The 26,937-nt window shown below is 60.5% G+C and overlaps 3 protein-coding genes across 5 annotated transcripts in view; 2 read left to right on the top strand and 1 right to left on the bottom strand.

Annotated features, from left to right (window-relative positions):
• Positions 1-898: 898 nt before the first annotated feature.
• On the top strand, positions 899-15,680 carry MAP3K11 (mitogen-activated protein kinase kinase kinase 11). The gene is made up of 10 exons (XM_040639409.1): positions 899-2,155; positions 6,591-6,771; positions 6,967-7,115; positions 7,221-7,396; positions 7,524-7,767; positions 8,266-8,379; positions 8,912-9,047; positions 9,135-9,226; positions 13,809-14,216; positions 14,810-15,680. The coding sequence occupies exons 1-10, from the start codon at positions 1,417-1,419 to the stop codon at positions 15,145-15,147; spliced, it is 2,577 nt and encodes an 858-aa protein (XP_040495343.1). The 5' UTR covers positions 899-1,416; the 3' UTR covers positions 15,148-15,680.
• A 1,444-nt stretch (positions 15,681-17,124) lies between these two features.
• KCNK7 (potassium two pore domain channel subfamily K member 7) lies at positions 17,125-20,071 on the top strand. Its single transcript, XM_008709006.2, has 3 exons — positions 17,125-17,443; positions 18,974-19,372; positions 19,640-20,071. Exons 1-3 carry the CDS (start codon positions 17,125-17,127, stop codon positions 19,843-19,845), a joined length of 924 nt encoding a protein of 307 aa, XP_008707228.2. The 3' UTR covers positions 19,846-20,071.
• A 145-nt stretch (positions 20,072-20,216) lies between these two features.
• EHBP1L1 (EH domain binding protein 1 like 1) overlaps positions 20,217-26,937 on the bottom strand; it is a 15,568-nt gene continuing 8,847 nt past the window's right edge. For all 3 annotated transcript variants that reach the window (XM_040639406.1, XM_040639408.1, XM_040639407.1), the window contains 8 exons: positions 26,645-26,937; positions 22,656-22,725; positions 22,480-22,535; positions 22,261-22,384; positions 21,890-21,989; positions 21,046-21,119; positions 20,834-20,948; positions 20,217-20,710 (listed from right to left, as the gene is read on the bottom strand). The exon at positions 26,645-26,937 is cut by the window's right edge and continues 397 nt beyond it. In XM_040639406.1, the coding sequence (XP_040495340.1) occupies positions 20,611-20,710; positions 20,834-20,948; positions 21,046-21,119; positions 21,890-21,989; positions 22,261-22,384; positions 22,480-22,535; positions 22,656-22,725; positions 26,645-26,937 (932 nt within the window). In that variant the 3' untranslated portion in view covers positions 20,217-20,610. The remainder of the gene's footprint in view (positions 20,711-20,833; positions 20,949-21,045; positions 21,120-21,889; positions 21,990-22,260; positions 22,385-22,479; positions 22,536-22,655; positions 22,726-26,644) is intronic.

Genomic DNA, 26,937 nt, shown 5'->3' with positions numbered 1-26,937 from the left:
CCACCGGGCAGAACCGAAGGGATAGTTGACTGGCCACTGGGTAATGGCGGAATTAATTGGCACAAAACTCTCCCAGTGAGTTACAGGAGGCCGGGAAAAGGGTGGAGGCGTGGACTTCCCAGGGCTACAGCGACAGTTCGCCATCAAAGCACGCCCCTTTCGACCCGCCCCTTCTAGTGCTGGCCCTCAAAGCCGCACTCTCGCCTCTAGCAGCCTCTACTTCCGGGTCAGAGCTCAGACTTAGCGTGTAGAGAGCAACCCTCCAGAACAGACATGAATAATAGAAATAGGATAACGTCGTTTTTCTTAAAGTGACAGGCTCAAGACAATGGGGGCTGGTGTCAATCCAGCGGTTGTGAGGGCGAATTAGCTAGTCTCAGGTATCCGCCCACTTGATAAGGGGCATGAAGTGGATTGTTTCCCAGGTGAGGGAAAGAGGACCAGATTAGACAACCCGTTCCAAGAGCCTGAGATGCAGCCGGTTCTGTCTTCCAATCTTGCCCACTCCCAACCCCAGCTCTGTAAACAGGGCTTCTGGTCCCTGTGTCAGCTACGAAGGGAAGGAGGCGAAGAGAAGATGAGTCACACAGTCCTGCAACTTCGGAGCTAAGACTAGACTCAGGTTTGCCCCACTCCCAAGCCAGGTTCTTTACCCCGTTTTGCTGATGTGGATGTGGAGGGGATGGCCTGTCCTTAGACCAACCTTGACCCTGAACCTTCTGCGATGGGCGTTCCGGGCTACCCATCCCCTCCTGCCCTTCATTGCCCGCCTACCCGGGAACTCCCGGGACCAGCGCCGGCAGCCTCTGGGAGGGGAGCAGTGCTACCCGCCCGCGTCATCTGATGCTGTTTCCTGCAGGAGGGAGAAGAGCGGAAAAAAGTGAAACTCCACCCTCCACCTCTGCCTCCCGCCCCCGGGGCCAAAGTACAAAGGGAGGAGGAAGAAGGGAACGGGGTTGGAGCCGTCGGGCTGAGGGAGCCGGGCTCGGAAGCGGCAGCTCGGCCCAACTAAGGACACTCCAGCCACCCCCTGCGCAAAAAAGACCCAACGGAGTCCAGGCACTGCCCCTTGCTGGCCCCACCTTGCCCTTGGCGAGTGCCGGAGCCAACCTTCCAGGGCTGCTCTGGGACTGAGGGACGTTCGGGCCCCTCCAAGCTGGCCATGGTGAGACGTCGGAGGCCCCGGGGTCCCACCCCCAGAGCCTGACCACACTGCCCTGGGTGGCCCTCTAGAAGCCCGAGATGCGGGGGGCCGGGAGTCAATACTCCTGGCTCCCCAGAGAGGTTTGGGTCTGGGGCTGAGGGCCAGGGCCCGGATGCCCAGGTTCCGGGACTAGGGCCTCGGCAGGCAGCAGGGGTGGGGACCAGGGGCACCCAGGGAAGGAACCCCGCTTGCCCCAATATCGGCTCCCAGCCATGGAGCCCTTGAAGAACCTCTTTCTCAAGAGCCCGCTGGGGTCATGGAACGGCAGTGGCAGTGGGGGCGGTGGAGGCAGCGGGGGAGGCTGGCCAGAGGGGTCCCCGAAGACAGCGGCTTATGCCAACCCTGTGTGGACAGCCCTGTTTGACTACGAGCCTAATGGGCAGGACGAACTGGCCCTGAGGAAGGGCGACCGGGTGGAGGTGCTGTCCCGGGATGCAGCTATCTCAGGCGATGAGGGCTGGTGGGCGGGCCAGGTGGGCGGCCAGGTGGGCATCTTTCCATCCAACTATGTGTCTCGGGGCGGTGGCCCGCCCCCCTGCGAGGTGGCCAGCTTCCAAGAGCTGCGGCTGGAGGAGGTGATCGGCATCGGTGGCTTCGGCAAGGTCTACCGCGGCAGCTGGCGAGGTGAGCTGGTGGCTGTGAAGGCAGCTCGCCAGGACCCCGATGAGGACATCAGTGTGACAGCTGAGAGCGTGCGCCAGGAGGCCCGGCTTTTCGCCATGCTGGCACACCCCAACATCATTGCCCTCAAGGCCGTGTGCCTGGAGGAGCCCAACCTGTGCTTGGTGATGGAGTACGCGGCCGGTGGGCCCCTCAGCCGTGCCCTGGCTGGGAGGCGTGTGCCCCCCCACGTGCTGGTCAACTGGGCCGTGCAAATTGCCCGTGGGATGCACTACCTGCACTGTGAGGCCCTGGTGCCCGTCATCCACCGAGACCTCAAGTCCAACAACAGTGAGTTTTGGGGAGCATGGTTGGAGGGCGGCATGGCCCAAGCACACACCTGCCAACTCTCAGCTGAGCCACCTGGGGGTCTACTAGAGGCAGGAGCTCCTGCCCTAGGGGAGTCCAGTTGACTTGGGGTGCCATGGACCCACGCTGGCCCCAAAGCAGGAGACCCGGGCACCAAACAGTCCTTCACGCCCCAGCCTCAGAAGTCCTTGACCCCAGCTCCCAGCTGCCAGGTTAGAAAATTGGGATCTCCCAGGTGAGCCCTAAGCATCCTGCCTAACTGTGGGCACCAGTTCAAGGAAGGAGAGCTCTGGATGCTGGCACTCGAAAGTTCGCCCTTGTGCTGTTGATGCTCTGCTCTTGGGGTAGAAAGCTCCTCCAGAACAGAGATCTTGGAGAGGAAACCCCCCAAACCCCCCACCCACCCCTGGTGGTCAAGGCTGGGGACAAGGCTGGAATTCTGGCCCCGCCCATACCCCTGACTGCATGACCTTTAGGTGGTTATTTCAACTCAGAGCCTCAATTCTAGACTCTGTAAAAAGGGAGCGACCAGGAGGGTGAAATGGTGTAAGGGGCCAGGCGAGCCTGGTGGCTGCTGCCTGGCACACAATGGGTCTGCAGCTGTGCAGATGAACATCTGAGGGCTGGATCACCGAGAGGGCCTTGTCTGGAATTAGCACTTGGGGTGGGTGTGGTGGGGCTAAGGGAGACTTAAGCAGTAAGGTACTCCCTCTCCAGCCATTTTAGACCCAACGCACTGCCCAGCATGGGCCCAAGACAAGCGAATGACAGGTTCAGAGGGCTTCCTGGAGCAGACAAGCTTCACACCAGGCCAAAAGCAGGCAGTGTTCAGAGAAGCATCCAGTTGGATGTTTGGTCAGGGCCTGGCCAGAGCAAAGGCAAAGAGGCAGGACCCAGCACTGCATACCATGCCCCCCCAGTAGCGGGGACACAGGGCTGGGGCTGATGGAGTATTGGAGAAACATGGGCAGCTCTTGAGGGGCAGTGAGCATGGGTGTTTTGGACCACCTGGCCTGGGCTGACCACATACAAGTGGCTTGTGGGGACCAGAACACCGGGACCCGGTAATAGCGGAGTCCTTGCCGGGCCTGGAGGGGTTGGAGGAGGCCAGCCAGCCACCCCACCTACTCCTCTCATCCAGTGGGGCACTTCCCACTGCTCAGTCTCCCTCCGTGGCCCTAGCCCTCCAGGGACCCCCACTCCCTGCTCTAACCCAAGGGAGATTCCCTGAAGGCCTTGGGGGAGGGGACTCCCCTCTTCTGTTTTTCCTCCAGTTTTCTTTCCAGAGAAAATGGAACAATAGCCCAGGCCCCTGCTCCCCACCCTCCCCACTGCTTCCTGCATTTCCTGCTGCCCCTGAGCCGGCTTCCTGCCCCTGCTCCAGCCTCTGCTCCCTCCCCAGCCCAGCTGCCTGCAAGGGAGGAAAGAGCCAAGGGTGGGGGGGGGGTGGTCTGTGGGAGAGGAAGGAGCCAGGGATTACATTCCCCCCCCCTTCCCCTGTTTCTCTCCCAGAGTATGGGTGGTGGTGAAGGGCAGGCAAGGTGCCCTCAGCCTCTCTGAGCCTGGCCTCCCACCTCAAAGACCCCAGTCCTAGGCCTGGGGTGCTGTCTGCGGGATGGTGGGGTGAGTCCCTGGGCTGGGGGGGGCACAGGCAGGAAACAATGGCGTGATTTTCCTGGACAATGGGGGCCTTGTGAGGAAGCCTGGCGGGGAGTGGAGGGGGAATTCTCTGGGCCCACGAGTCACAGGACTGACCAGCCAGCCCAGCCTGGGTCTGACCTCCCCCAATTCTCCCCCAAAGGACTCCCCCCAGTTGGAGACCTGGCCCAGGCCTTCCAGAAAGGAGAAGTAGGGACCATGGGAGGGAAGCGGAAGAGGTGTGAGCTGCCTAGGCCACTCCCTGGCCCCACAGAGGCCGGCCTGGGGAGGGGGCTGGGGGCCAGGGCCCTTTCAGAGGCCGGGAAGCCCTAAGTGGGGACTGAGAGCTTGGGATCTCCAGCCGCCTCTCCTCCAGATGGCTCCTGACCACCCCTTCCCCAAGGTCTATGTCAGATGCCAGAGAGGCAGCCTGGGTTGGGACAAATTCAAGGCACTTGGAAAAAAGTGGGGGATGCGGAGGTGAGGATGAGGCTTCAAAGGTGTCGAGCCAAGTTGGGGGTGGGAGGTGACACGCCACCAGGACAAAGAAGTCCCAAGACTTTGGATGAGAGGCTGCCTGTCTCTGGGCCTCAGATTACCTGATGGAAAAAGGGGGGATGGCCTCCCAGCCAAAGATGCTGGTGCAGAAAGTGCTTCACTGCTCTGTGAGGTACAAGTAGCTAGAGACCTGACCGGCTGGTCTTCAAGAGGATGGGTGGGTCATGTCGCCACGGGAGACGGGAGTCCCTCTCCAGCCTCAACACATAGACCCCTTTGCCTGGTCCCACTCCAGGCACCTGCCCCCACCCTGTCGCGTTCTACCTTGGGCTGAGCCCATGTAGCGTTTACTGAATGCTCCAGGTCTGGGCCTCCTGCAGCCAGGCCAGAGCCTGTTGCAAAGCGGGGAATACCTCGCGACAGGACAGCAAGGAGCGTCAACACGAGATGATAGAGGCCTAATCTTGAGGACAGCTGACACTCTTTAGGACACTCGTGCTAGATGTCCCACCATGTGCAAAGGATTTAACAAGTGTGGTCTTGTTGGGGGTGTCTGGGTGGCTCAGTCGGTTGAGCATCTGATCTCGACTCAGGTCTTGATCTCAGAGTTGTGAGTTCAAGCCCCATGTTGGGCTCCACAGCATGGAGCCTACTTAAAAAAAAAAAAAAAAGATCTTAAAAAAAAAGGTATGATCTTGTTAAATGCTTATGACAACCATCCGCGGTGGGTTTCATGGTCATCCTTAGCTTTATTAACTGTTCAGGACTGAGCCTCAGTCTGGCTCCAGAAGAGGGAGGGGTGGATGGCAGGCCTGTTTTCTAAATTAGAAGAAATTGCAGGCAGATTTGCCAGGCACAGTGGGCTGATGAAGGTGGTTGTTGAGGGCCCTTGGGCATCAGATAGGGCAGTGATGGGCAGCTGAACTGGCTTCTGGCCTAGAGCTCCAAATGTGGGAGAGGCCAAGGGGGAGGGGGCAGTGGGCCCTTGGGAGAGGCCAAGACTGCCTGGGGGTAGTGGGCAGAGGTTGACCAGAGGCCAGGCGCTGGGGACTACTGCCACTGAAAAGACCGAGAATAGGGGTCAGCCCTAAGAAAACATCACAAGCAGGCAGAGGCCCCAGAATCAAAGACGGGAGGGAGTGGACAGCAGTGCCGGATACCCCCACAAGGCCCAGAGAGCTTGGCCAGTGGCGGGATCAGGGGTTAGGGCTTTACGCCTGGAAGAGTGAATACCTGCTTCTGCCACTTCCTCTGAGAAATCCTCCCTTTTGCCAGGCGGGGTTAGGTGCCCACCCCTCTGCCCCACCCCCGGTACCCTAAGCTGCCCCCAGAACGGTGCCATCACCCTGCACGGGAGAGCTGAGAGGTGTGTGTGCCCAGAAACGACATATGTGCAGAAAGGTAGTTGGCTTGGATGTCGCTTCTCTACAATCACTCGGATGTCACTTTCAAACCCTTGATGATTCTATGACTTTATCGTCTTTCTGTTCCTCAAAACCTTCTCTCATTTGAGCCATGTTTGTCCTGATGAGATTTGCAAGTTGCTGCTTCTCCTCTCTGTACAGAGTATGGTGGCCCCACTTGGGTCAGCACCACGAGCCCCTGCCGAATCTGACCATCCACTCCCACATTTGTCCCAAGCTCCTCCTTTCTGGCCAAGAACCTTCACTTCTTGGACCCCTTGTTCTTCACATCCAGCTGCATCAGTAGACATCTTTGGTTGGAGTCTCTCTCTCCCTGGGAGTGGCTGTACTAGCCAAGAGGGGATATGGGCACCAGGGCCTGCTGGGTTTCCTTTCTCACTAAGGGATTCTCTCCTGCTCCCCATCCCAAGGGAGGACCTAATTCACACTCCTGCCTTAGCAACATGACGAGATACAGGGTTTCTCTTCAATGCGCCATTAGGGAAAAGTTAGAACACTGGCTTTAGAACCACACAGACCAGGTTGAAATCTGTTCTTTATTTGCATATGATCTCAACAAATCATTTCTCTGCCCAGTTTCCTTTCTGTAAAATGGGGATGGTGATGTGTACCTCAGAGATTGTTTGGGGAGCACTAGAGCCAAGCGTAAATGCCTGGCCTCAAGGAGCCCCTCCATAAACGTTTCCCAGCATTGCTATTTTTGTCTGATTCTACCCCAGCTCTCCAGAGCAAGGTCACCTCTGTGCTCCCAGTACCTCGCCAGCATGACTGGCCAGATGACGGTTGGCTCCTAGCTCCTCCCTTGTCCCCGCGACCTGAGCGTGAAGCACCCACAATCCTGCCCCCCTCTTCCCCAGTTCTGCTGCTGCAGCCCATTGAAGGCGATGACATGGACCACAAGACCTTGAAGATCACTGACTTCGGCCTGGCCCGGGAGTGGCACAAAACCACACAAATGAGTGCTGCAGGCACGTACGCCTGGATGGCTCCTGAGGTTATCAAGGCCTCCACCTTCTCCAAGGGCAGCGATGTCTGGAGGTGAGGCCTGGGTGGAGACTGGACAAGGCCGTCTGTGGGGCTGAAGAGAGCAGAGGCGGCTGCCGAAATCTCGGGCTGGGCAGAGAGGCAAGGCCCAGGGGGAGGGACCCAAATCATTTGGTTCCTAGTTGCTCTGGGGTGAAATAGCAATGAGTAAGTAGAGGAGGGGACACAGACCCTTTGTCTTGCCCACAGTTTTGGGGTGCTGCTGTGGGAATTGCTGACTGGGGAGGTGCCCTATCGTGGTATCGACTGCCTTGCTGTAGCCTACGGAGTAGCCGTCAACAAGCTCACGCTGCCCATCCCATCCACCTGCCCTGAGCCCTTCGCACAGCTCATGGCAGGTAAGCGGAAGGGGCTGGAGGGTGAGGGGCAGAGCTCCTTGGCACAAGACCCATCCACCCACAGACCCCTTCTCATTCTGTCCCCCCTCCACTCCGTGTCCCCAGACTGCTGGGCGCAGGACCCCCACCGCAGGCCCGACTTTGCCTCCATCCTGCAGCAGCTGGAGGCGCTAGAGGCGCAAGTCCTGCGGGAAATGCCGCGGGACTCCTTCCATTCCATGCAGGAAGGCTGGAAGCGAGAGATCCAAGGCCTCTTCGACGAGCTGCGGGCCAAGGAAAAGGTGGGGGTCACGGGATTGGAAAAAGACACCGAGAAGTGCCCTCCCCGGTCTCCTTGGGGCAGAGAGCGGGGGCCGGCGCTAGGGTCCGTACCGGGCTGACTCCACTGCCTTCACTGTCCGGGCACAGGAACTTCTGAGCCGCGAGGAGGAGCTGACCCGCGCGGCGCGTGAGCAGCGGTCACAGGCGGAGCAGCTGCGGCGGCGCGAGCACCTGCTGGCTCAGTGGGAGCTGGAGGTGTTCGAGCGCGAGCTGACGCTGCTGCTGCAGCAGGTGGACCGCGAGCGGCCGCACGTTCGCCGCCGCCGCGGCACCTTCAAGCGTAGCAAGCTCCGCGCGCGGGACGGCGGCGAGCGCATCAGCATGCCCCTCGGTAAGGGGCGGGGCCCAGCGCGCCGCCCAGCCGTTGGCTGAGTGAGCGGAGGGGCGGGGACAGGCTTGTGCTGGCCACACTGGGATTGGCCGGGGATGTTGGTGGGTGGGCCTGCGAGCTGAAGGTTGGAAGGGGTGGGGTCCGGAGCGCTATTTTCGTGTGTGGGCGGGTTCTGGCGGAAATATTTGCATGGCGCCCGGGGAGGGGCGGGGCACATAAAGTTCTGGTAAGGCCTTGGGGACCGCGCGGGTTTCCTCCCCGGAATCTCCGACTCCGCCTGGTTTCTTCGGATGGTAGAGTCCAGGCCGTCCGCCTTTCTTACCGAGAGCCTGGTGGGGCTCAGGAAGGCAGTGATACCAGCCCCAGTCACCCAGCCACCGTGCCAAGCCCGGTCCCCGCACTGCCTTCGTGGCCTGGGAGCCGGCTGACGGCCCTGAGGGTTGGAATCCTGGCTCTGGTTCACCACAAACCTGCACCCTGCTTTCCCCCCAACCTCAGACTTCAAGCACCGCATCACTGTGCAGGCCTCACCTGGCCTGGATCGGAGGAGAAACGTCTTCGAGGTCGGAGCTGGGGATTCGCCCACCTTCCCCCGGTTCCGAGCAATCCAGTGTAAGAAACCTCTCCTCCTGCAAAACCTCCCCTATGGCCCCTTATCTAACTTCTGTCAAGCCTTATCTTAGGAGGTGGATTCCACCCACTGTCTCCTCCTCTAACTCCCCACACCCAGGCTCCCTCCCCTGTCTGTCTAGACTGGTATCTCTGAGTTCTCTGGGCAGCATTCATTTTATCTAAGTTTTATAGATGACAAAAGTGAAAAAAGTAACTTGTCAAATGTCACCCAGCTAATGAGGGGCAGGGCCAGAATTCAAACCCAGGAAGTTTGGCACAGTGTGCTTACTACTAAGCACCAATGCCAGCTGGAAGGACTAGATGACATGCCCCACCCCACTGCTAGCCCCAGGACCCAGACACACCTACCCCGTCTCAGTTCTGTTCAGATTCTCTGTGGCCCAAAGCTCACCCTCCGAATAGTATGGGTTCCAGCCTGATCCCCTCCTCCTCTAAGAAGTTGTCCCTGGTGCCTGACTCTCATGATGGGCCTCTTGATCTCAGCTCAGACTCCCCGGTTTTCCTCCTACAGTGGAGCCTGCAGAACCAGGCCAAGCATGGGGCCGCCAGTCCCCCCGACGTCTGGAGGACTCAAGCAATGGAGAGCGGCGAGCATGCTGGGCCTGGGGTCCCAGTTCCCCCAAGCCTGGGGAAGCCCAGAATGGGAGGTGAGTGCCTGAGTGCCCCCACCCCACCATCATCTTCTTCCCAATAGTCCTGAGATTCATGAAGCCCAACTCCCCTCCCCTCCCCAGGAGAAGGTCCCGCTTGGACGAAGCCGCGTGGTACCTGGATTCAGATGACTCGTCCTCCTTGGGGTCTCCTTCCACACCCCCAATGCTCAATGGTGAGTGGCCTTGTCTACCCCCCAGCAGACTCTTGCTGCACTCCTGTGGGTACTATGGGGAGAACCACAAGAAGTTAACTGCAGGGCAGGCCGTTCTTAGAACCCACATCTGACCTATAGGTCCACCAGTGAGCCAGGTACAGCCCAGGCTTCAGGGGGCCCAGCATGCGGTCCTCTTGTTCAGGCCTGGCCTGCAAGAGGGCTCGGTCCTGGCCAGTGATAGCTGCTGTGCCTCAGTAGGCTGTAGGGAGGGAAGGAAGACCGGGACTGGTACTCCCCATTTGGGACCCAAGGGAAGCTGGGTCCAGAGAGGCGAGGGAAGCTGCCATGTGTTGTGGAGCCAGGCCGGTGGCTGCCACACTGTGCTTCTCAGAGCCCCTTCTGGGGATCCTGTAGGTGGAGAAGAGGGTAAGAAAGCTAAGCCAGGGTGGGAAGCGAGGGGATCCAGGGCCTGCTTTTGCTGCATCCGGGGCAGTTCTGAGCTTTCCTGTCTCCGTGAGGCTAGCAGCAGTTAGCGGGCGCCAGGTCTCCCCTCTGAGCAACAACCCAGTGAGGGACATGCTATTATTATTGCCATTTTAGAGATGAGAAAATTGAGGCTCTGAGAGAGAAAGTAACCTACCTAGGGCCCTCAGTGAAGGATTTGAACTCAGAGAGGCTTAGAAGCTTTCACTTGAAGCAAGGGTTGGGCACATACACACTGCTTGGGAAGCTAGGGGGTTGGGCAGAGAGCAGGGCTCCTGTGTCGGAGGAATAAGGATTCAGCTCAGGGTTGGCAAGGGGTGGAAAGGTGCATCTTCCTTGCCTCTGGGTCCTGTCAGAGCCCCTGTCACCCCACCCAGCACATCCCTTCCACCATTATTGAGTTACATTTGATAGTAGTAACAACGGGTAACGTTTACTGGGTCCCTCCTATGTGCCAGGCAATGCTGTGAGGTGGGTGTTATTATTAGTACTGGCTTATAGAGCGCAGAGAGGTTAAGTGGTTTGACGTAGAGCACACAGCAGAACAGAGATTTGAACCCAGGTCTGACTCCAGAGGCAAGACCCTGGACCCTCATCTGCCGCACCATTCTCTGCTCCAGAAACTGCTTGGATTCACCTGCTCTAGGATATACCAAGCTAGAAGGGCCAATAGAGAACTTAAAGTCCTGTCAACCCAGGTGTGTAGGTTGACGCAGCCCCTGCCATGTTCTGCAGAGCCCTCTGGCCCTGCCTGTCCCAAGCAAGCAGGAGTTAGGGACACAAGGGCCTGAACCCCGTCCTCCTCAAGCTTGCCCCTTATCTGGAAGGATCTTACTTACCCCAGCCCAGCTGCCGGCTGAGGACTTGGTTTCCCGAGCGCAAGCCCACCCTCCAGTGGCCATCTTGGGCCCGGGAGAGTTTATGACCTTGACCTCTCAGCCACCCACAGAGCCAGAAGGCTGGCTGAGAATCAAAGAAGACCCTGTGATATCGCCCCAGGCATAGGCCATACTACTGGGGAATGGGTTGCAGCAGGTTGCCGGCAGGTGGATGCAGTCGGCCTGCGCTGACCGAACAGCCCTTCTGAGCCTCATGCCCCGGGGGTTCTGGTTCAGGTTCAACATGAAGCATGTTGTCCTGGAGCCACTAACGACCACGTGGCGCGTCCTCGCTGTGAGGCCCCACGGAAGTGATTCCGCCTGCATCTCTGGGTCAAGGATGGTTGTACCGCCTTACCCTAAACCACGGGATGCCAGGTCCTCGTGCTCGGAAGCTTAGAGGCAAATTCAAGGAACTCCTTGCTGAATTACCTTGAGCAAGGCCCTTACCTCTTGGAAACCTGGGTTTCTCAGGCCATTGACCGAAGGAACATCTTTACACTTTCATTTTGTGTACTGACTGACTTCCGTCTCCCCTTAGCTCGGTCTCATTTCTCCTGCTGGTTTGAAACATCTCTGTCCTCTTCTGCTTAATATTATAAATGGTCCGTTTCTTCACCTCTGAAGTGGTATAGTCACACTCACCTTGTGTGGTTGTTGCAAGGATTATAAGAGTGGACTCTTCCATCGAACGTGTAGCGATGCATTTTATGAGCCAGGCATCGACATGTTAGAAATGAGGCCTGCCCTGGCCTGGGGGCGGGCCTAGTCTGGCGGTCGGGGCGGCCCTCGCAGGAGGTGGCTGTGTCGGGCCTGAGGTGAGCCCCACCTGCTCCGGTGAGGAGGGCTTCCGGGAAGGCTTCGAAAAGACGAAAAAACTCGTTTTCCCCTAGGTGCTACCAGCTCCGCTCCTGACACCCCATGTGTGGTTCACGTTCAGTCCTGACACAGGCTGGCTGGGGTTAGCATCACGCCCCCAGGTTAAGGGCTCAGTCCCACCGCAGACTCCAGTCCCAAGTCCCGCTTGTCCCCTGTGCTTCTGACCAACCAGCTCTAAATCGGAGGTTCCCGTGACCTCCTGCTCAGGTCTGATCATTTGCTGCAGCGGTCACGGAACTCGGGAAAACAGTACACCTCCTAGATTACCAGTTAATGATGCAGATCGGGAGCAGCCAGAGGGAAGAGCTGCGTAGGGCCAGGCACGTGGGAAGGGGCGTGGGGCTTCAGTACCCCCTCTGGGGGCGCCGCTCTCCTAGCACCTCCAGGTGCTCAGCAAGCTGGACGCTCTCCGAACCCTTTGGCCGGGGTCCTGATGGGGCCTTCATTATGTGGACGTGATCGATTGATTAAATCATTGGCTGTTGGTGTAGACCCCAATCTCCAGCTCTCTAGTCACATGGTTCATGCCCCCAGCAACTGGACCCCATCCTTAACGGGCTTTCCAGAAGTGACCTCGTTAATCGGAACTTAAATGTGATTAAAAGGGGCTGGTTAGGAAGATCAGAAAGTGCTCCTTTTACTTTACTTCTGTCAGTCAATCCCTAGGAAGATCTGAGAGTTTGAGGGGTTCTGTGCCAAGAATGAGGTGGAGACCCAATGTATATTTCTTATTGTAATTAACAGCATCACAGCTTCACAGAGGGGGTGTTCTTTCACCTAGTTCTTAGATGGAAAATAAGGGATCACAGAAAGCCAGTGTGGGAAGAGAGTGCTGGGCAGAGGGAGTAGTGTGTGCGCAGGCACCGGGCTTCCCACATCCGAGGGAGAGGAAGCCTGGCTGGAACTCAGAGAGGAGTTGAGAGCCAGGGAGTTGCAGGCCTCAGGCAGCAGGTGGGGGCCTGGCCTTCATCCCCTGGGTCTGTGGGGCCCAGCCCTGTCCCTGCAGATGTTGGTTGAGTGAACGAGTGGGTGAAGCTGGAAAAGCAGGCAGGAGCCAGTTCAGGAAGGGCCTGGAAATGAGGAGGAATTTAGCCAATTCGCATTTTAGAAGGCAGGGACCTGGGTAAGAGGGGATAAGTGAGAGACTGGGTAAGGGTTGTAGCTGAGAAAAGGGACCCTAAACTGAGTCCTGGTAGCAAAAGCTCAATTTCCCCAGCATTGCATTTTTTCCTCTGGACACCCAGCCTCATGTCCCACTCCAGGCTCCGCCCAATGTGGGTGGAGTGAGGGAAGGCTTTGAAAGCCCAGCCAAGGAGCTTGGACTCTATCTTAGTGGTAATGGAGAGCCATGGCAGGTTCTAGAGCCAGAGGGACAAAATTGGGCTTTGAGGAAGCCATCACAGGGCCATAGGACCTTACCACCACCACCTTCTCAATGTCCGGTTGCCCAGACTCACCCCTGGTGGTCTAGAATAGAGTCAGGCCAACCTTAGGCCCATAGGTAGGACACTGATGTCCTGAAATGGAGCAGTCTGGTTGCGAAGTGGTGGAGAGCGAAGGCTCTATTGCCTCCACCTGGAGTGAGCCATCTCCAGCCCTCACTGGCTGTGCTGCCTTAGACACACCCTTAACCTCTCTGAGCCTGGAACCTCTGGGGCATGAGGATCAGATAACATAATGCCCCTAGATCCCTGAGCTCAGGCCTGGCACAAACAACTGAGCACTTGAGTGTCAGTTTACTCGTTTCTAGAATAGGGACAGGGATGCGTGCCTCTCGGGGCTGTTGTGGACATTGAAATTGACCTGTGTGCCCTGTACAAGCTACTGGTGGAGTCGGGGCAGGTGGGCAGAAGGACTGGGGCTGACCAGCCAGGAAGGAGGTGGGCACAGGGCACAGGTCCCAGTCCTGTCCCTGGAGCCCTGCAGATGCCCCTAGCTGGCCATTAAGGCCACTGAAGTCAGCTGGGATCTGGCCTCAGGACCCACCCCCAGCGCCCATCTCCGGGGTCCAGGGCACCTGGCTGCCTCCCAGGCTTTGCTCCTGCTGGCGGCTCAGCCTGCGCTGCCCTCCCATACCCGCCCCTTCTGAAAGGCCAGTGTGTGTGTGTGTGTGTGTGTGTGTGTGTGTGTGTGTGTGTGACACAGAGAGAGAGAGAGAGAGAGAGAGAGAGAGGAGGGAGAGCGCGAGAGCGAGAGAGATGGGGGACGCCCGGTGGGTAGGCAGGAACTGGATGGGGGAGTAATGGAGTCAGGCAAGACGTTGGTGGGGAGCAGAACTCAGTCCTTGTTCCAGGGCCACTGAGGGGTCCCCGTGGCCCTCGTCCGAAGACGGCCTAACGTGTGCCCGCCCCCGCTGGCAGGTAACCCCCCGCGACCGAGCCCGGAGCCCGAGGAGCCTCGGCGGCCAGGCCCGGCGGAGCGCGGCAGCGGCTCGGGGACGCCCAAGCTGATCCAGCGCGCGCTCCTGCGCGGCACCGCCCTGCTCGCCTCTCTGGGCCTGGGCCGTGACCTGCAGCCGCCGCCAGGCCCGGGCCGCGAGCGCGGGGAGACCCCGCCGACGACGCCCCCCCGCGCGCTGCCCACCACGTCCCCCGCCGAGCCGCCCCCCCAGCTCATCCGCTTCTCCCCCAAGACGCCCGACGCCCCCGCCTCCCCGTTGAGCCCGGACGCCCCCGGCCCGCCCACCCCTGCGCCCCTGCTGCTGGAGCTGGGGGTCCCCGTGGGCCAGCTGTCCGCCAAGAGCCCCCGGCGCGAGGAGGAGAGGCGTGGTGAGTAGCCCGAAGCTGGCCTGCTGGGGGAGGAGGGGCTGCTGGGGGCCTGCCGGGCAGTAGGGCTGGAGGACACCTGTAGAGAACCGAGTTCCAAGTTCAGCCACCCTGTGGTGAGGGATGGGGTGGGGCCCGGCCAGGCGGGTTGTGAAATAATAGGAATAATCATCGGGCGGTGAGGTGACGATAGCGAACGCCTACTGGTTGCTAACTCGCGCCAGGTTCTGTTCCTGCTGCCGCAGAGAGATTGTCTCGCTTAACCACACCAGCGACCCTGTGAGCAAGGTGCTCCTGTTACACCCAGGTTCTAGATGAGGAAGCTTAAGGCACAGAGAGATCAAAGGACTCAAGGCTCCCACCAGTAAATGGCAGAGCTGGGATCCTAGCCCAGGCCCGGCTACCCAGAGGTCTTGCTCTTAACCACTGCGTGGTTAAACAGCAGCACCGCAGAGCAGAAAGGGCCACGGACGTTCTGAGTCAAGCAGCTCCCTGTGCAGGTGGGAAAACTGAGGCCCAGAGCCGGGCAGGGCCTCCTGTGGACGCCCACAATTTGGTGGCTGCCTGACCCCGTGCCCCCTCCCCCCACTTCCTAGGAAGTACTGTCTCACCCCCACCAGGGATATCACGCTCCGCTCCCGGCACCCCCGGCACCCCGCGCTCACCGCCCCTGGGCCTCATCAGCCGACCCCGGCCCTCACCCCTTCGCAGCCGCATCGACCCGTGGAGCTTCGTGTCAGCCGGGCCACGGCCTTCGCCTTTGTCCTCTCCACAGCCTGCGCCCCGACGGGCACCCTGGACCTTGTTCCCAGACTCAGACCCCTTCTGGGACTCTCCACCTGCCAACCCCTTCCGGGGGGGCCCTCAGGACTGCAGGGCACAGACCAAAGACATAGGTGCCCAGGCCCCGTGGGCGCCAGAGGCAGGGCCCTGAGTGGGCCGGGCTGCTCTCCCGTGCCCCAGCTGCCCTAGAAGAGCCACAGTATACACTGGAACAGGAGCCGCGCCAGCCTCTGTAGCTGCCTCGGTCTCCCCCAGGGACCCCACCCCCTTTGGGGGTCAGGAACACTACACTGCACAGGAAGCCTTCACACTGGATGGGGGGCCTACACCCCCCACACACCTGCAACCTGTGGGTCCCCCAACTTACCTGCCCCATTGGGGCCCAACACTGTACCCAGGTGGTTGGGAGGACCAGAGCCTGTCTCAGGGAATTGCCCCCAGGGGTGGTGCAGGAAGGAGGGGAAGTGCAGGGGAGAGGGGCCAGCCTCAGCTGTCACCAGCACTTTTGACCAAGCCCTACCACTGTGGCCCCTGCCAGGGCTTGATGCCTGGACACACACCCCCCGCCACGGGGGTCATCTGGGGCCAGGACTCTCTGGTGCCTTCCTGCTGCCCCGGCCAGGGTTGGGGCCTCGGCCTCGGGATCCAATGAAGCCAAATAAACTCCCCAAGCTGTCTCCCCAAGCATCGCCTGTCACCTTTTTGGAGGTAACCGGGGAATCCAACCCATCACGCAGACCTCGTGACTTCATGCCCCCAGCACAGTGGGCAGTCGGCCTGGGCTGCTGGGGTCCAGTCCGCTGACCTCAGTCAGGCAGTCCGGGCCCTCCTCGGTGTCCTCGGCACCCACCTTTTCCCCACCCTTGCCAGGCCTTTCCTGCCATTTCAGGTGGCTCTTCGCCCCGATTCTTCCTGCTGCTGGGCCCTCCCTGCTTATCCTCAGGGCCCAGCTGCAACATCACCTCCCCTGGGCCACCTTCCCTGGCCACGCGGCCCCCACCACAGGCAGCTCATTGAGCGCGGGAGGCTGGAGCCCTCTGGGCAGCATCTGGGGGGTTTGTCCTGGGTTTCTCTATTCTGTGGTCTGGTGCCGGGAGGAGGGACCCACCCTGGCACGTGGCCCTGGGAGGAGGCACCCACCCTGGCACGTGGCCCTGCCGCGCTCCTCTTACTGCCTCAGGGTTCTGTGGGCGGCCACCCCCGCACCATGTCCCAGGGCAGGGCCCCTCTTCGGTTCAGGGGACCAGTAGCCCAGGCTCCCCCTCCCCTGCGCACTCCCAGCACCAGGCCCACCTGGTCCCCAGTGTTCAGTGGGGCTGGACTCCAGGGTGGGCTCAGAACGGAGGTGTGAGAACAGCATCTGTCCAGGGGCCTCTGGGCATCCTTGGCTCCTCTCCACTCACCATCCTGCCCCTACCTGACCCATCCCAAATCCTGCCACTCCTCTCCCCTCTTCCCTCCAGGACGCCTGCAACACCCCCCTGTAGGTCTCCCTGGGCTACTCTTGTCCTCAAGGCCCTGTGTCTTTCCCCACTGTCCCCCCACGGCCAGTGCCCTGTTCCTCTCACACCCCGAGCTCTCTCCCACCTTGCCTCGCCTCTGCTGTTCCCCAGCTGCAATGTCACTCTCCACTCCTCCAGGAGCCTGCCCGGGGAGACACCCCCCACCCAAAACTTCAGGACACATACGACCATGTGAACTTGGCACGTTTCCTTGCTAACGGGTTTCTTGTGGCGATGCCAGGAGGGAAGGGACCCATGTCCGTCCTCTAGTGTCCCCAGGGCTGAAGCACTTGCCGAGGGGGTGCACGGAATGTGCGTGACTGAGTGAGCTGCCCCTTAAATAAGCCACCGCAGTGGGATTTTGAGCCAGTTGCGCTGTCTCCGGGCCACGCCTGTGGCGCCCCACCCGCCTCTCCCCAGCTGCGGGGAATTGGGCAAATAATGTGCTTGCCCCCAGAAACCGGGAGGAGGGAGCCAGATCCCCTCCAAGCGCATTCCCACTCTCCTCCCTCTGACTTCAGCCACCCACGCAGCGCCTCCTCCCGGCCCCACCCTGCCCAGCCCCTCCCAGGTGCCCGCCGTTGGAGCCGCCGCTCCCACAGCACCTCCAACCCCAGCGGCTCACCATGGGGGCTCTGAGGCCCTGGGCCCGATTCCCACTACTGGTTGTGGCCCACCTGCTGGCCCTGGGGATTGGGGCTGCTGTGTTTCAGGCCCTGGAGGGGCCTCCCGCACGCCAGCTCCAGGCCAAGCTCAGGGCCGAGCTGGCCACTTTCCAGGCGGAGTATGGGGCCTGCCTGCCCCCCGGGGCCCTGGAGGAGCTGCTGGGCACCGCCCTGGCAGCCCAGGTCCATGGGGTCTCCAGCCTGGGCAATGGCTCAGAGGCCGGGAACTGGGATCTGCCCTCGGCCCTGCTCTTCACTGCCAGCCTCCTCACCACCACGGGTAAGGCCGCCAGGCGGCCGGGCAGGAGGGGGTTCCTGGGGTCCCTGGGGGTGTAGCTCTTCTCCCAGCCCCCAAATGCCAGAGCCCAGGTCTGACTAGGCCTGATGTCACAGCTGGGGCTTCCCGCACCAACACCCTAAGTGGTGCCTCAACTTCAGCTGCCAGGTGGGGCGTGGCCTCCTCAGCCACACCCCCGACACCCCCTGAGACCCAGGAGAGATGCCCAGACCCAGGGGCCTGAGGCCAGGTGGGGGGAAAGGTATTGTGGGGTGAATTCTTGGGTGGAGGAAAAGGGAGTGAACCCAGGAGTACAGATTAGGGCCACTGACTCAGGAGAGAGTGTCCAGGGGGAGGAAGTCCTGATGAGATGTTAGCCATGGCAAGAGGGCGCAAGATGAGGGATGAAGGAATTCCTGGCAGAGGGAATAGCATGGGCAAAGGCCCAGAGAAATAAAGGAATGGGACTCACAGCCCTGGAGGTTTTTCATCCCGCAAAGTATCTAAATGTTTTTTGAATTAAAGTCTATATTGTCAACTTCTGTTGAATAATCAGGAAACCTATTTGCACTGGTCCAGAATCCTACAAGGGATTCCGTATTGTCTGGAATGGGCCTGCACTTTGGGGCAGAGCATGTCTTCTCCAGGCCAGCCCAGTCCCCACCACTCCCTCTTGTCTCCCATCTGGCTCCTCTAGGCATTTGAGTTTACAACCTCCGGACTAGCCGGTCCTGTTCTCCCAGCACACCCTGCTCTCCCACCTCTCCCTAACTTTGCACATGCTTTTCCAGTCTGGAATGCCCTGTCTCTGGCACGCGGCCTCTTTCGCAGCCCTTCATGTCAAGTGTCTCCACTGATTTTCCTGCCTGTCTCCACCACCAAATGGCAGGGGCTGGGCAGACTCAGATGTCGGTGCGAGGCCTAGCACACGGGATGTCTCGGTACACCTGCGGGAAGTGAAAGAGTGGGTGCCGTTCTTCCTGGTGGATTTGAAAGTATTGTATTGGTCAAGGGCAGAGCTGAGGAATCTGAGAAAACCAAGCTTCCCCTGGGGCAGGACAGTAGTTCTCGGAACCATCCCAGCTACAAGAGGCCTAAGGTGACTGCCTCTTTTAATCCTTTTCCAGAAAGAGTGGCCAGAGAGATTTGTTTATTTATCTACTTATTTATTAGAGAGTGGGGGGGTGAGGGGGTAACAGTGAGCAGAGGGAGAGGGAGAGAGAATTTTAAGCAGGCTCCAGGCTCAGCACAGAGCCCCACATGGGGCTCGATCTCATGACCCTGAGATCATGACCTGAGCCAAAATCAAGAGTCAGACATGTAACCGAGAAGAATGGCCAGAGAGGTTAAGGGACTTGCCCAGGACCCCCAGCGAATGAAGAGCAAAACCAGCCAGAGCCTGGGCCTGAACAGTTCCCGTCATCTTGGCCACCAGAGGGCAGCCTTCTGCCGGAGGCCTCGTTGGGGGAAGGGAGGGGACCCGCCTGGCATCACGCTCAACTGTTCATTACCCACCGCCTCTCTCCTTTCCAGGTTACGGCTACATGGCCCCACTATCGGCAGGTGGAAAGGCTTTCTGCGTGGTCTACGCCGCCCTCGGGCTGCCAGCCTCCCTAGCGCTCCTGGCCGCACTGCGGCGCGGCCTGCTGCCCTTGCTCAGCCGCCCCGGGGCCTGGGTAGCCGGCCAGTGGCAGCTGGCCCCGGCCAGGGCCGCACTGCTGCAGGCAGCTGGATGGGGTCTGCTAGTGGCTGCGACGTTCGTGCTGCTGCCGGCACTGGTGCTGTGGGGTCTGCAGGGCGACCGCAGCCTGCTGGAGGCTGTCTACTTCTGCTTCGGCTCACTCAGCACCATCGGCCTGGGGGACCTGCTGCCGGGCCGCGGCCGTGGCCTGCACCCTGTGCTCTACCACCTTGGCCAGCTGGCGCTTCTCGGTGAGTCCAGATGCCACGGTGTGGGAGGGAGGGGAGAGGAGCCAGGACCGGGACTCCCATAAACGGCTGGGGAGACTGAGCCGTGCCGGTGAAGGACCACGGCCCTAGGGTGTGATGTGAGGGTTGTGGTTGGAAGAACCCTGTTGGCAGCGTTAAGAGGATTGCGTGCGGCACCGGGTGCCACGGGTCGTGGGTCACCTGCCTGGGAGGGGGGCAGGGAGCATCCCTGGCCCCCCAAGAGCCGCTCTAGCAACCTCTCCTCGCCAGGTTACTTGCTCCTCGGGCTCCTGGCCATGCTGCTGGCTGTGGAGACATTCTCAGAGCTGCCACAGGTCCGTGCCATGGTGAAGTTCTTTGGGTCCAGTGGCCTGTTGACTGCTGAAGACCAAGGGGGCATCCTGGGCCAGGATGAACTGGCTCTGAGCACCCTGCCACCCTCGGCTGCAGCCCCAGAACAGGCCCCAACTTGCTGACAGGGGTCAGGTGGTGGCGTTGAGCTCCTTTCAGGGGGACAAGCCTGACGACGACAAGGCCTCCAGAGATGGCAGGGGAGGGAGTGATTGTAAGGATCTCAGGCAATAGTGTATTTAAAAGGGGGGCGCAATAACCCCGACTGTTTTTGTCTCTTCTTTCAATATGGGACCCCTAAAGCGATCAACGACCCAAACCCCATCATCCTTAAACCCCACCATCCTTTGAAGGTGAAAGCAGGGCCCTCCGCTGCCTCTGGGAACCTCAAAGCCCGCACGGGCCCCACCGGGGATCGCAGACAACCTTATCGGCCTCAGCCCCACCCCCTTCCGTCTATTGAAAGCCCCCGTCCTGAGAAAGGCCGGCGCTGGTGTAGCCTTGTCCAACTTTATTGCTCGCGGAGATCAGGAAAGGGCGGAGGGCGGGGGCGCAGCGGTTCAGCGGCCATCCCTGCTCCCGCGGCGGCCGGCCCGGGCCCTGACGTCGGCGAGGGGTTGTTCTGCCGGGCGCTCCTGGGACCCTCCGGCCCCGCGAACACACGCACACGCACTCACAAGGACAAATAAATACGGCCCGGACGGCACGGCCGTCCAGCCGCTCCGGTCGGTCGGGCCCCAGGGGCCGCCCTCCTCCGCCCCATCCAGGGGCGGCGGCGGCCCCTACGAGTGGCGCGCTGCGGCCATGCGGCCCCGGTCCTCCGGAGCGCCAGCCCCGGGCGGCGACCCCGCGCGGCGGCGAGAAAGCCTGCGGTGGGAGCGGGCCGGGCCTCAGCTCAGCGAACAGCGCTCGCGCCGGCTCAGCTGCCGGCTCAGCTTGCGGCGCCGCTGCTCCAGGCCGCGTTCCAGGCGTTCGTCCTCCTCCAGGGCGCTGCGAGGGAACGGCTGCAAGTCAGAGTCGGGGCCCCTGACCTCGTCTGCCCCCACCCCGGCCGGAGCGAGCACCCCCCTCCCCCGCCCCGGCACCTCCCAGCGGGGACCCTACCCCACTCACATCCGCTCCTTGTGGTCCAGGTTCCGGACCAGCTCGTCGCGCTGGTTCACCAGCGACACCAGCTCCTCCAGCAGAAGTTGCTCTCGGTGCTGCTGCGCCGCCGTTTTCAGCCAGTCTGAGGGTGGAGGAGGCTGAGGGTCAAGAGGCGCCGGCCCCTGCTCTGTCCTGGCTCCCAGCCCCGCCCGCCCCATCTCCCAGGTCCCGTCTCCCACCGTCGATAGTTAGCATGGCCCGTAGCTCCCGGCTCAGCAGCTCGAACCTCCGCTCCAGGTCCTGCTCCTCGATGCTGGGGCGGGGGAGGGGGTGGAGGTGGGTCAGGGACAGGGGAACGGGAGGGGGAGGGGTGCCAGGGCTCTGCCCACTCCCTGGCCCCCCCATCCCACCTCATTTCCCGTTCGCCGGGAGGGCTGGGCTGAGGACAGCGCTATACCCCTGTTCCCGCTCCAAATTATCCTTCTTCCAACTGTTCTCCAAATGCTGGATGTTTGTATTGTCTCCTCCCACCCCACTGCTCTTTTTCTTTTTTCATTAAGAAACAACCTTGCAGGATTATTTGGATGATCATTATTCATAAACAGCAAATATTAGACTAAAATTATTCTGAAAAAATGATCCAAAATGCAAAAGGGAAGCCAGACTGCCTTCATCACGCAGGACTAGAAAAACAATCACGGCCGAGAGTTGTGTTTGACCCCACTAGGGAAACCAGCTCAGATCTCACTGGGCCTCGGTGTTCCTTATTGTAAAGGAACAGGGTCCAACTGGGGCAGTCAGCCCTGACCCTCCTGTACCACGTTTTTCTCTGGGCCTTGGTTTTCTGATTCATAAAAATAGTACCAATTTAAGAGGTGTACAACTGATACAGGACTTTTGAGGGGAAAACATAAGATGACTGAACAATTTTTCAAAAAGATCCTTGCAGAAAGAAAAAAGCGGTGAATAACTGTAATCAAAGCAGCCAAGATTCCCCCTGTTCTGCAGGCCCTGGGTTGGCTGGGGTTGGCGCCTGCACTGGGCGGGGCCTGCCTGCACTGGGCGGGGCCTGCGGACACTCACAGCAGCTGCAGCTGGTCCTGCCTTCGGATGAGAGCGTTCTTCTTGTTGACCAATGTGAACCATTCCTGGATCAGCACCTCCTCCTGCAGCTTGTCGGCACCTTGAACCAGGCCAGGACGGTCACCAGGCCTGCCCCCACCCCAGGCGGCAGGAGTAGGTGGCTGGGGAGTGGGGAAGGGGCTTGCTTCCTTGCGCATCCCAGAAGCCAGAGCTGTGTGCCTCCGTCAAGCTGCTTCCCTTGCCCAGCTGTACATGGGGACAGTGACCCCAGCCTTGCCTCCTCCCAACTCCTCCCCAGATCAGGAAGGGCTGCAGGGCTAGGCAGATCTGGTAGCACGTGTTGGGGAGTGGACCCCGGATGCCTGCCCCACCTGACTCCATAAGGCTCCTCAGCTGTGTCTCCACCTCGGCCGCCCGCCCATCTATCTGTCTCTGCTCCTGTTCCAGGGCCTGCAGCTCTGCACACACATACTGACTTGTGTCCTGGAACCTTTGCTGCAAAAAAGGGGGGCAAAGGACAGGGTGGGCTCAGCCCAGGCTCTGCCTAGGAAGTGCCACCCACCAGCTCCAGCCACCTCAGCCCTCCTTACCAGCCCAGCCTCTTCCCCTGGACTTGGGGGTGGCTCCTCTGATGGGGGACTCCCACCTGCAGACAGACACCAAGCTAAGTCACCTCCAACTGACACCAGCCCCCAGGGGATCCCCAGCTCAGGATCTGTGAACAGACTGAGCTGAGCTGGGTCGCTACGCCTTCAGAACTACTCACCAGGGGGCTGCTGTGGGGCTGTGGTTGTGGGTGGGCTGGGGGCAGGGCTGGGCTCAGGGCTCAGGCCTTCCTGTGGAGAAAAAGAGGCCAGTGAGGCCTTGGAGGGGTTTCCCAACAGCTCCGCCCTGGGGCCAGCCTCTTACACACATAGGGCAGAAGGGGCCCTCAACCTCAGGCCCTGCCCACCCAGCTGCTTCTCCAGTCCTGCGTGCGCAGAATTCCACCCCCACCCCCAGGGAAACTGCCTCCTCAAGCCAAGGTCACGGCCTTCACCCTCCCTGGCCCTGTGGTCCTGGGCCAGTCCACTCCCACTCTTGCAGCCTCACAGGCCTCATTTCCTGCACTGGGCTAATAACCCTGGCTTCACAGGGCTTCTGTGAGCGTCAGGGCTGAAAGGCTGAGAAGGGCCTGGCTGGGGCCTCTCCCCTCCTCCACGGAGCTCCCTCAGGCCACCTCCCACTCCCATCACCTAGTGCTTGTGACTCCATCACGGCCAGGGGCCCGCACAGTGACACGGAACTGACCTGAAGCACCCCGTCTCCAGACCTACGCCATCCTGAGCCGGCACCTCCATATCCTGGCCAAAAGGGGGCACCCTCCCACCTTATCGATTCCCATGCCTAGCGCCTGCTGTGCTCTTCCAGAACACTCAGAAAAGTTCAGCTTGGCCGGACCTACCAATTTTAGCCTGGAAAGGCAGGGCTGACCCTTAATGTGCCCCACCCCCGGCCACCGCTGGCAGAGTCAGCTTTGGGGGCTCAGGTCCATGGACAGCCCAGCCCCACTGACGGCTCCTGCTCCGGCCACCCTTCTGGGTCACAGGGTGGGGAGAAGGGGTTGAACCACCCTGCTGTCCACTCCACCCTGCACTTCTCTGAGATGCCTGCCTGCTGACTCTACCCTCCAGCCACAACGGAGGGGTCTTCCTAAAACCCTCACCTGCTGGTGTCACTCTCCCCCGGCCCTTCTCAGGCCCCAGTCTTGTTGCCAAGGCCTGGTGGCAGCTCCGGCCTCAACTCCTAGTACCCCCAAACCACACCCGGACATCACCCCCTAGCCATAGGCATCGACTTTCGCTTCCCCAAATAGCTTCCTCAGCCCGGGCTGGCCTCTCTCTGGGGCTGCCTGACATCAGCAACCTTCAGGACCCAGCTCAGCTCCACCTCCTTGAGGCCCCTTCGGGCTCACACACAGCTTTCTGTCTCTCTTTCTGACCTTCACACCTCCCGAAGCCTCACTGATCCCAGGCTGGACAGTGCTCCCGCCATGGCCTCCCTGGCCTTCCCCATCACAGCGCCCACCCCATCGTGGCTGCTGGGAGCCCCTCTCTCCCTGCCCAGAGGTAGCCCCTGCAGACAGGTGGGGCCCAGAAAATGCATGCGGGGCCCACCGATGAAAGGCTCTTGACTAAACATGCATGCGTTGGGCCCTGCACATATATTGACTCCTTTCGTTCCCTCGACAACCCTGTGAGTCAGGGGTGATTACCATCCCCCCTGGTACAGATGGGGAAACTGGAGGTCAGAGACGAGGCTCACACAGAGCCTGGCTTAGGACCCAGGACTGTCCAATCCAAAGATTTGTTCCCAAGCGTGGCCACCAATTTGCTCTTTGCCTCTGGGTCAGTCACACCCGCAGGGCTTCTGCTTGTGTCTTTGTAGGGGGAGAAAGCCCAGCCCTGAGTAACCTGGGGGCCGCAGAGCTCCAGAAAGGTATCTGGGGGAGAACACAATTCCCCTTTTTTGACAGCACCCTGAAGTGCTGTCTCAGGGCCACGCTGCGAAGAAGAACTTTCATCTTTGCTTCTCATCCTCAGGGAAAGAGCGCAGAGAGGTTAAATGACTTGCCCGGGGTCACACAGCCAGTCTGTGCCATTTGAGAGCTCTGGGTTCACAGGTGAACCTTAACTTCCTCTGCCTCTTTCCGCATCTCCCTGAGCCTCAATGCTCCCACCTGCAAAATGGGGTCATCGTTCCTCCCGGGAAGGGGCATTGTGTGGAGTCAGTTAGGAGCTGCTGCGGGGTCATGGGGGCAGGCCGGGCACAGAGAACTGGGCACTCCACCCGCAGAGCGGGCAGAGGCAGGACAGCGAAGGAGAAACCCCAGCCTCAGCAACAACCAAGCTTACTCACGACAGCCCTGCTGGGAATTCCAATGCTTCCTCATGTCTGACCCCAATTCCCCTTTCTACAACCCCATGCGTGGCCTCCTCCAGGAAGCCTTACTGGGCAGAGGCACCCTGCCCTCCTCACAGTGTTGCTTCAGCCCCGCCCCAGCTTCAAGGCGCCTGACTTCATCCCATCCAGGACTCTGGGATCTCCCAAGGGCCGGGACAGGCCTGACCTCCTCCCACCGCATGCATGGGGCATGGGGGATGGGAATGATCAATAAGGAGGAGTCCTGGGGCACTGGGGGGCTCAGTCAGTTGAGCCTCCGACGCTTGGTTTCCACTCAGGTCATGATCTTGGGGTCGTGGGATGGAGCCCTCATCAGGCTTGGTGCTCAGCGTGGAGTCTGCTAGAGATTCTCTCTCTCTCTCTCTCTCTGCCCCACCCCCACTTCTCTCACTCTCTCTCTCTCTCAAATGAATAGATAATAAGTAAATCTTTGGGGGGGGGGAAGGAGGACTCCCCTCCAGGCCTATGGGTCAAATATCTCCTGTGGGACAAGGGCTGGAGAGGGGCTTGCGTTGGAAGGACCGGATGCTGGGACTTGGGCAGAGGAAGGTGTAGGGTGGAGCCTCCCCTTTCAGATTTAAGGAGCCACGGACACACATCAAGGAGGCTGGGGCCGGAGGCCAACAGACCGGCCATGGGTGGCTGTGTCTGACCCCTGCCTTTCACATCTTCTATGGGTGCCTCCAGCGCCCTCCCTGTCTCCCATTCACAATGCCGTGCCTCTGACTCTGTCCCCAAGGCTCCTGCCCTGCAAGCCAGCCTCATCACCACCTGCGGGCCTTCTGGGAGATGAGCGGCAGACAGATTCCTAAATGAAACCTGAGCTTTCCTGCTAACACGCTTTTACTGCAGCAGGTCCCCCCACTTGAGAACAAGTCTCTCCCAGTTTTCATCTGGCCTCACTCACATGGCTGCTTCTTCCAGAAAGACTTTTCCAGTTCGTGCCCTCCTTTCTTTAGAACTCAGGGGTTATCCCTGGGCAGCTGAAGGCTTGGAGTGACCTGGCAGAGCTGCCCTTGCTGTCACAGGCAGGATGGGTGCAGTGGGGGGAAGGAGCCCCAGCTGGGAAGCCACTTCAGCGGCTCTGAGTCCTTGAGCAAATCCCTGCCTTCCCTAGGAACATCTCCCCTTCAGAGCAGTGATCATGTGACACCCTGAGAGCCCCTAACCTGAGACCTGCAGAGGCTGGGGTGGGGGACATCGGCACCCGCCAGGGTCTACCAACTCCAACCTCCCGTTATCAGAGAAGAATGGATCTCCAGGACCTGGCGTTAAAGATCCAAGTCAGAGATACTTGGGGTTGGGAGGCCCTGGATGGTCCCCTCGAGCACAGAAGCTCTGTCCCAGCTTACAGTGCAATGGTGGCTCCTGGGTCCACCCCTGCAGGGAAAGAAACGGCCCAACCCACTTTACAGTCCGTAAAGAGCAGTGTCCTGAGTGATGAAAACATGGAGCCTTCTAAGGGCTTCCTGCTCCAGCCCATGATTCTACTCTTTGGGTGTCAAGCATTAAAAACCATTAGCATATATCCCAAGGCTGGCAACAGAGGTGGAGACTGCCCGGCCGCCGCTCCGGGCCTGGGGCCTGGGGGGCCTCGGCTTGCATGTGTCCCCAGAGCAGGAGCTCACTACCTCGCCAGGGGACTCTTCGTGGCACCGCGGTCTCTCCACTCAGAAAGCGCCTCGCCGAGTCCAGGGGAGTCCCGCTGCCCTGAAGCGGCCACCCCGGGCCAGCTCTGCCCTTGGGGTCACTGCGAGCCCCTGCTTCTCTGCCCCGCTCCCCCTGATCCCCGAGCCACAGGAGGGCACTCACTGCAGCCACGGCTCCGGAAGCTCTGGCCGCTCCGGCGGCTCCGGCGGCTCCAGCCGCTCCCGAGTCCGCGTCGTCCACCGAGAAGGAGTTGCTGTTCCGCAGCCGCGACCGCCTCTTCTTTAGCAGGTCGGCGTCGCGCACGTGCGAGAAGGAGCCGTGCGCGCGGGGCGGGGGCACCGGCCCAGCCTCCCCGTTGACCGACGGCCGCCGCAGCCTCACACCGCCCCCCGCGCCCGGCGCCTCAGCCCCGTTCACCAGCCCTTCGGCCGGGGGCGCGGACGCCCTGGCTGCGG

Source organism: Ursus maritimus, unplaced genomic scaffold (assembly GCF_017311325.1).
Source record: "Ursus maritimus isolate PB19 unplaced genomic scaffold, ASM1731132v1 scaffold_23, whole genome shotgun sequence".
Lineage (NCBI taxonomy): Eukaryota > Metazoa > Chordata > Mammalia > Carnivora > Ursidae > Ursus > Ursus maritimus.
Note: the sequence above shows the minus strand (reverse complement) of the source record. Positions and strands in the feature narration are given on the sequence as shown.

Bases quoted from the DNA above. Each gene is read 5' to 3' on its own strand.
- MAP3K11 (XM_040639409.1), top strand. From the start codon at position 1,417: ATGGAGCCCTTGAAGAACCTCTTTCTCAAGAGCCCGCTGGGGTCATGG. The intron at 7,116-7,220 runs GTAAGCGGAAGG...CCGTGTCCCCAG, and splicing joins CTTCGCACAGCTCATGGCAG to ACTGCTGGGCGCAGGACCCC. The intron at 7,768-8,265 runs GTAAGGGGCGGG...CCCCAACCTCAG, and splicing joins GCGCATCAGCATGCCCCTCG to ACTTCAAGCACCGCATCACT.
- KCNK7 (XM_008709006.2), top strand. From the start codon at position 17,125: ATGGGGGCTCTGAGGCCCTGGGCCCGATTCCCACTACTGGTTGTGGCC. The intron at 17,444-18,973 runs GTAAGGCCGCCA...TCTCCTTTCCAG, and splicing joins CAGCCTCCTCACCACCACGG to GTTACGGCTACATGGCCCCA. The intron at 19,373-19,639 runs GTGAGTCCAGAT...TCTCCTCGCCAG, and splicing joins TGGCCAGCTGGCGCTTCTCG to GTTACTTGCTCCTCGGGCTC.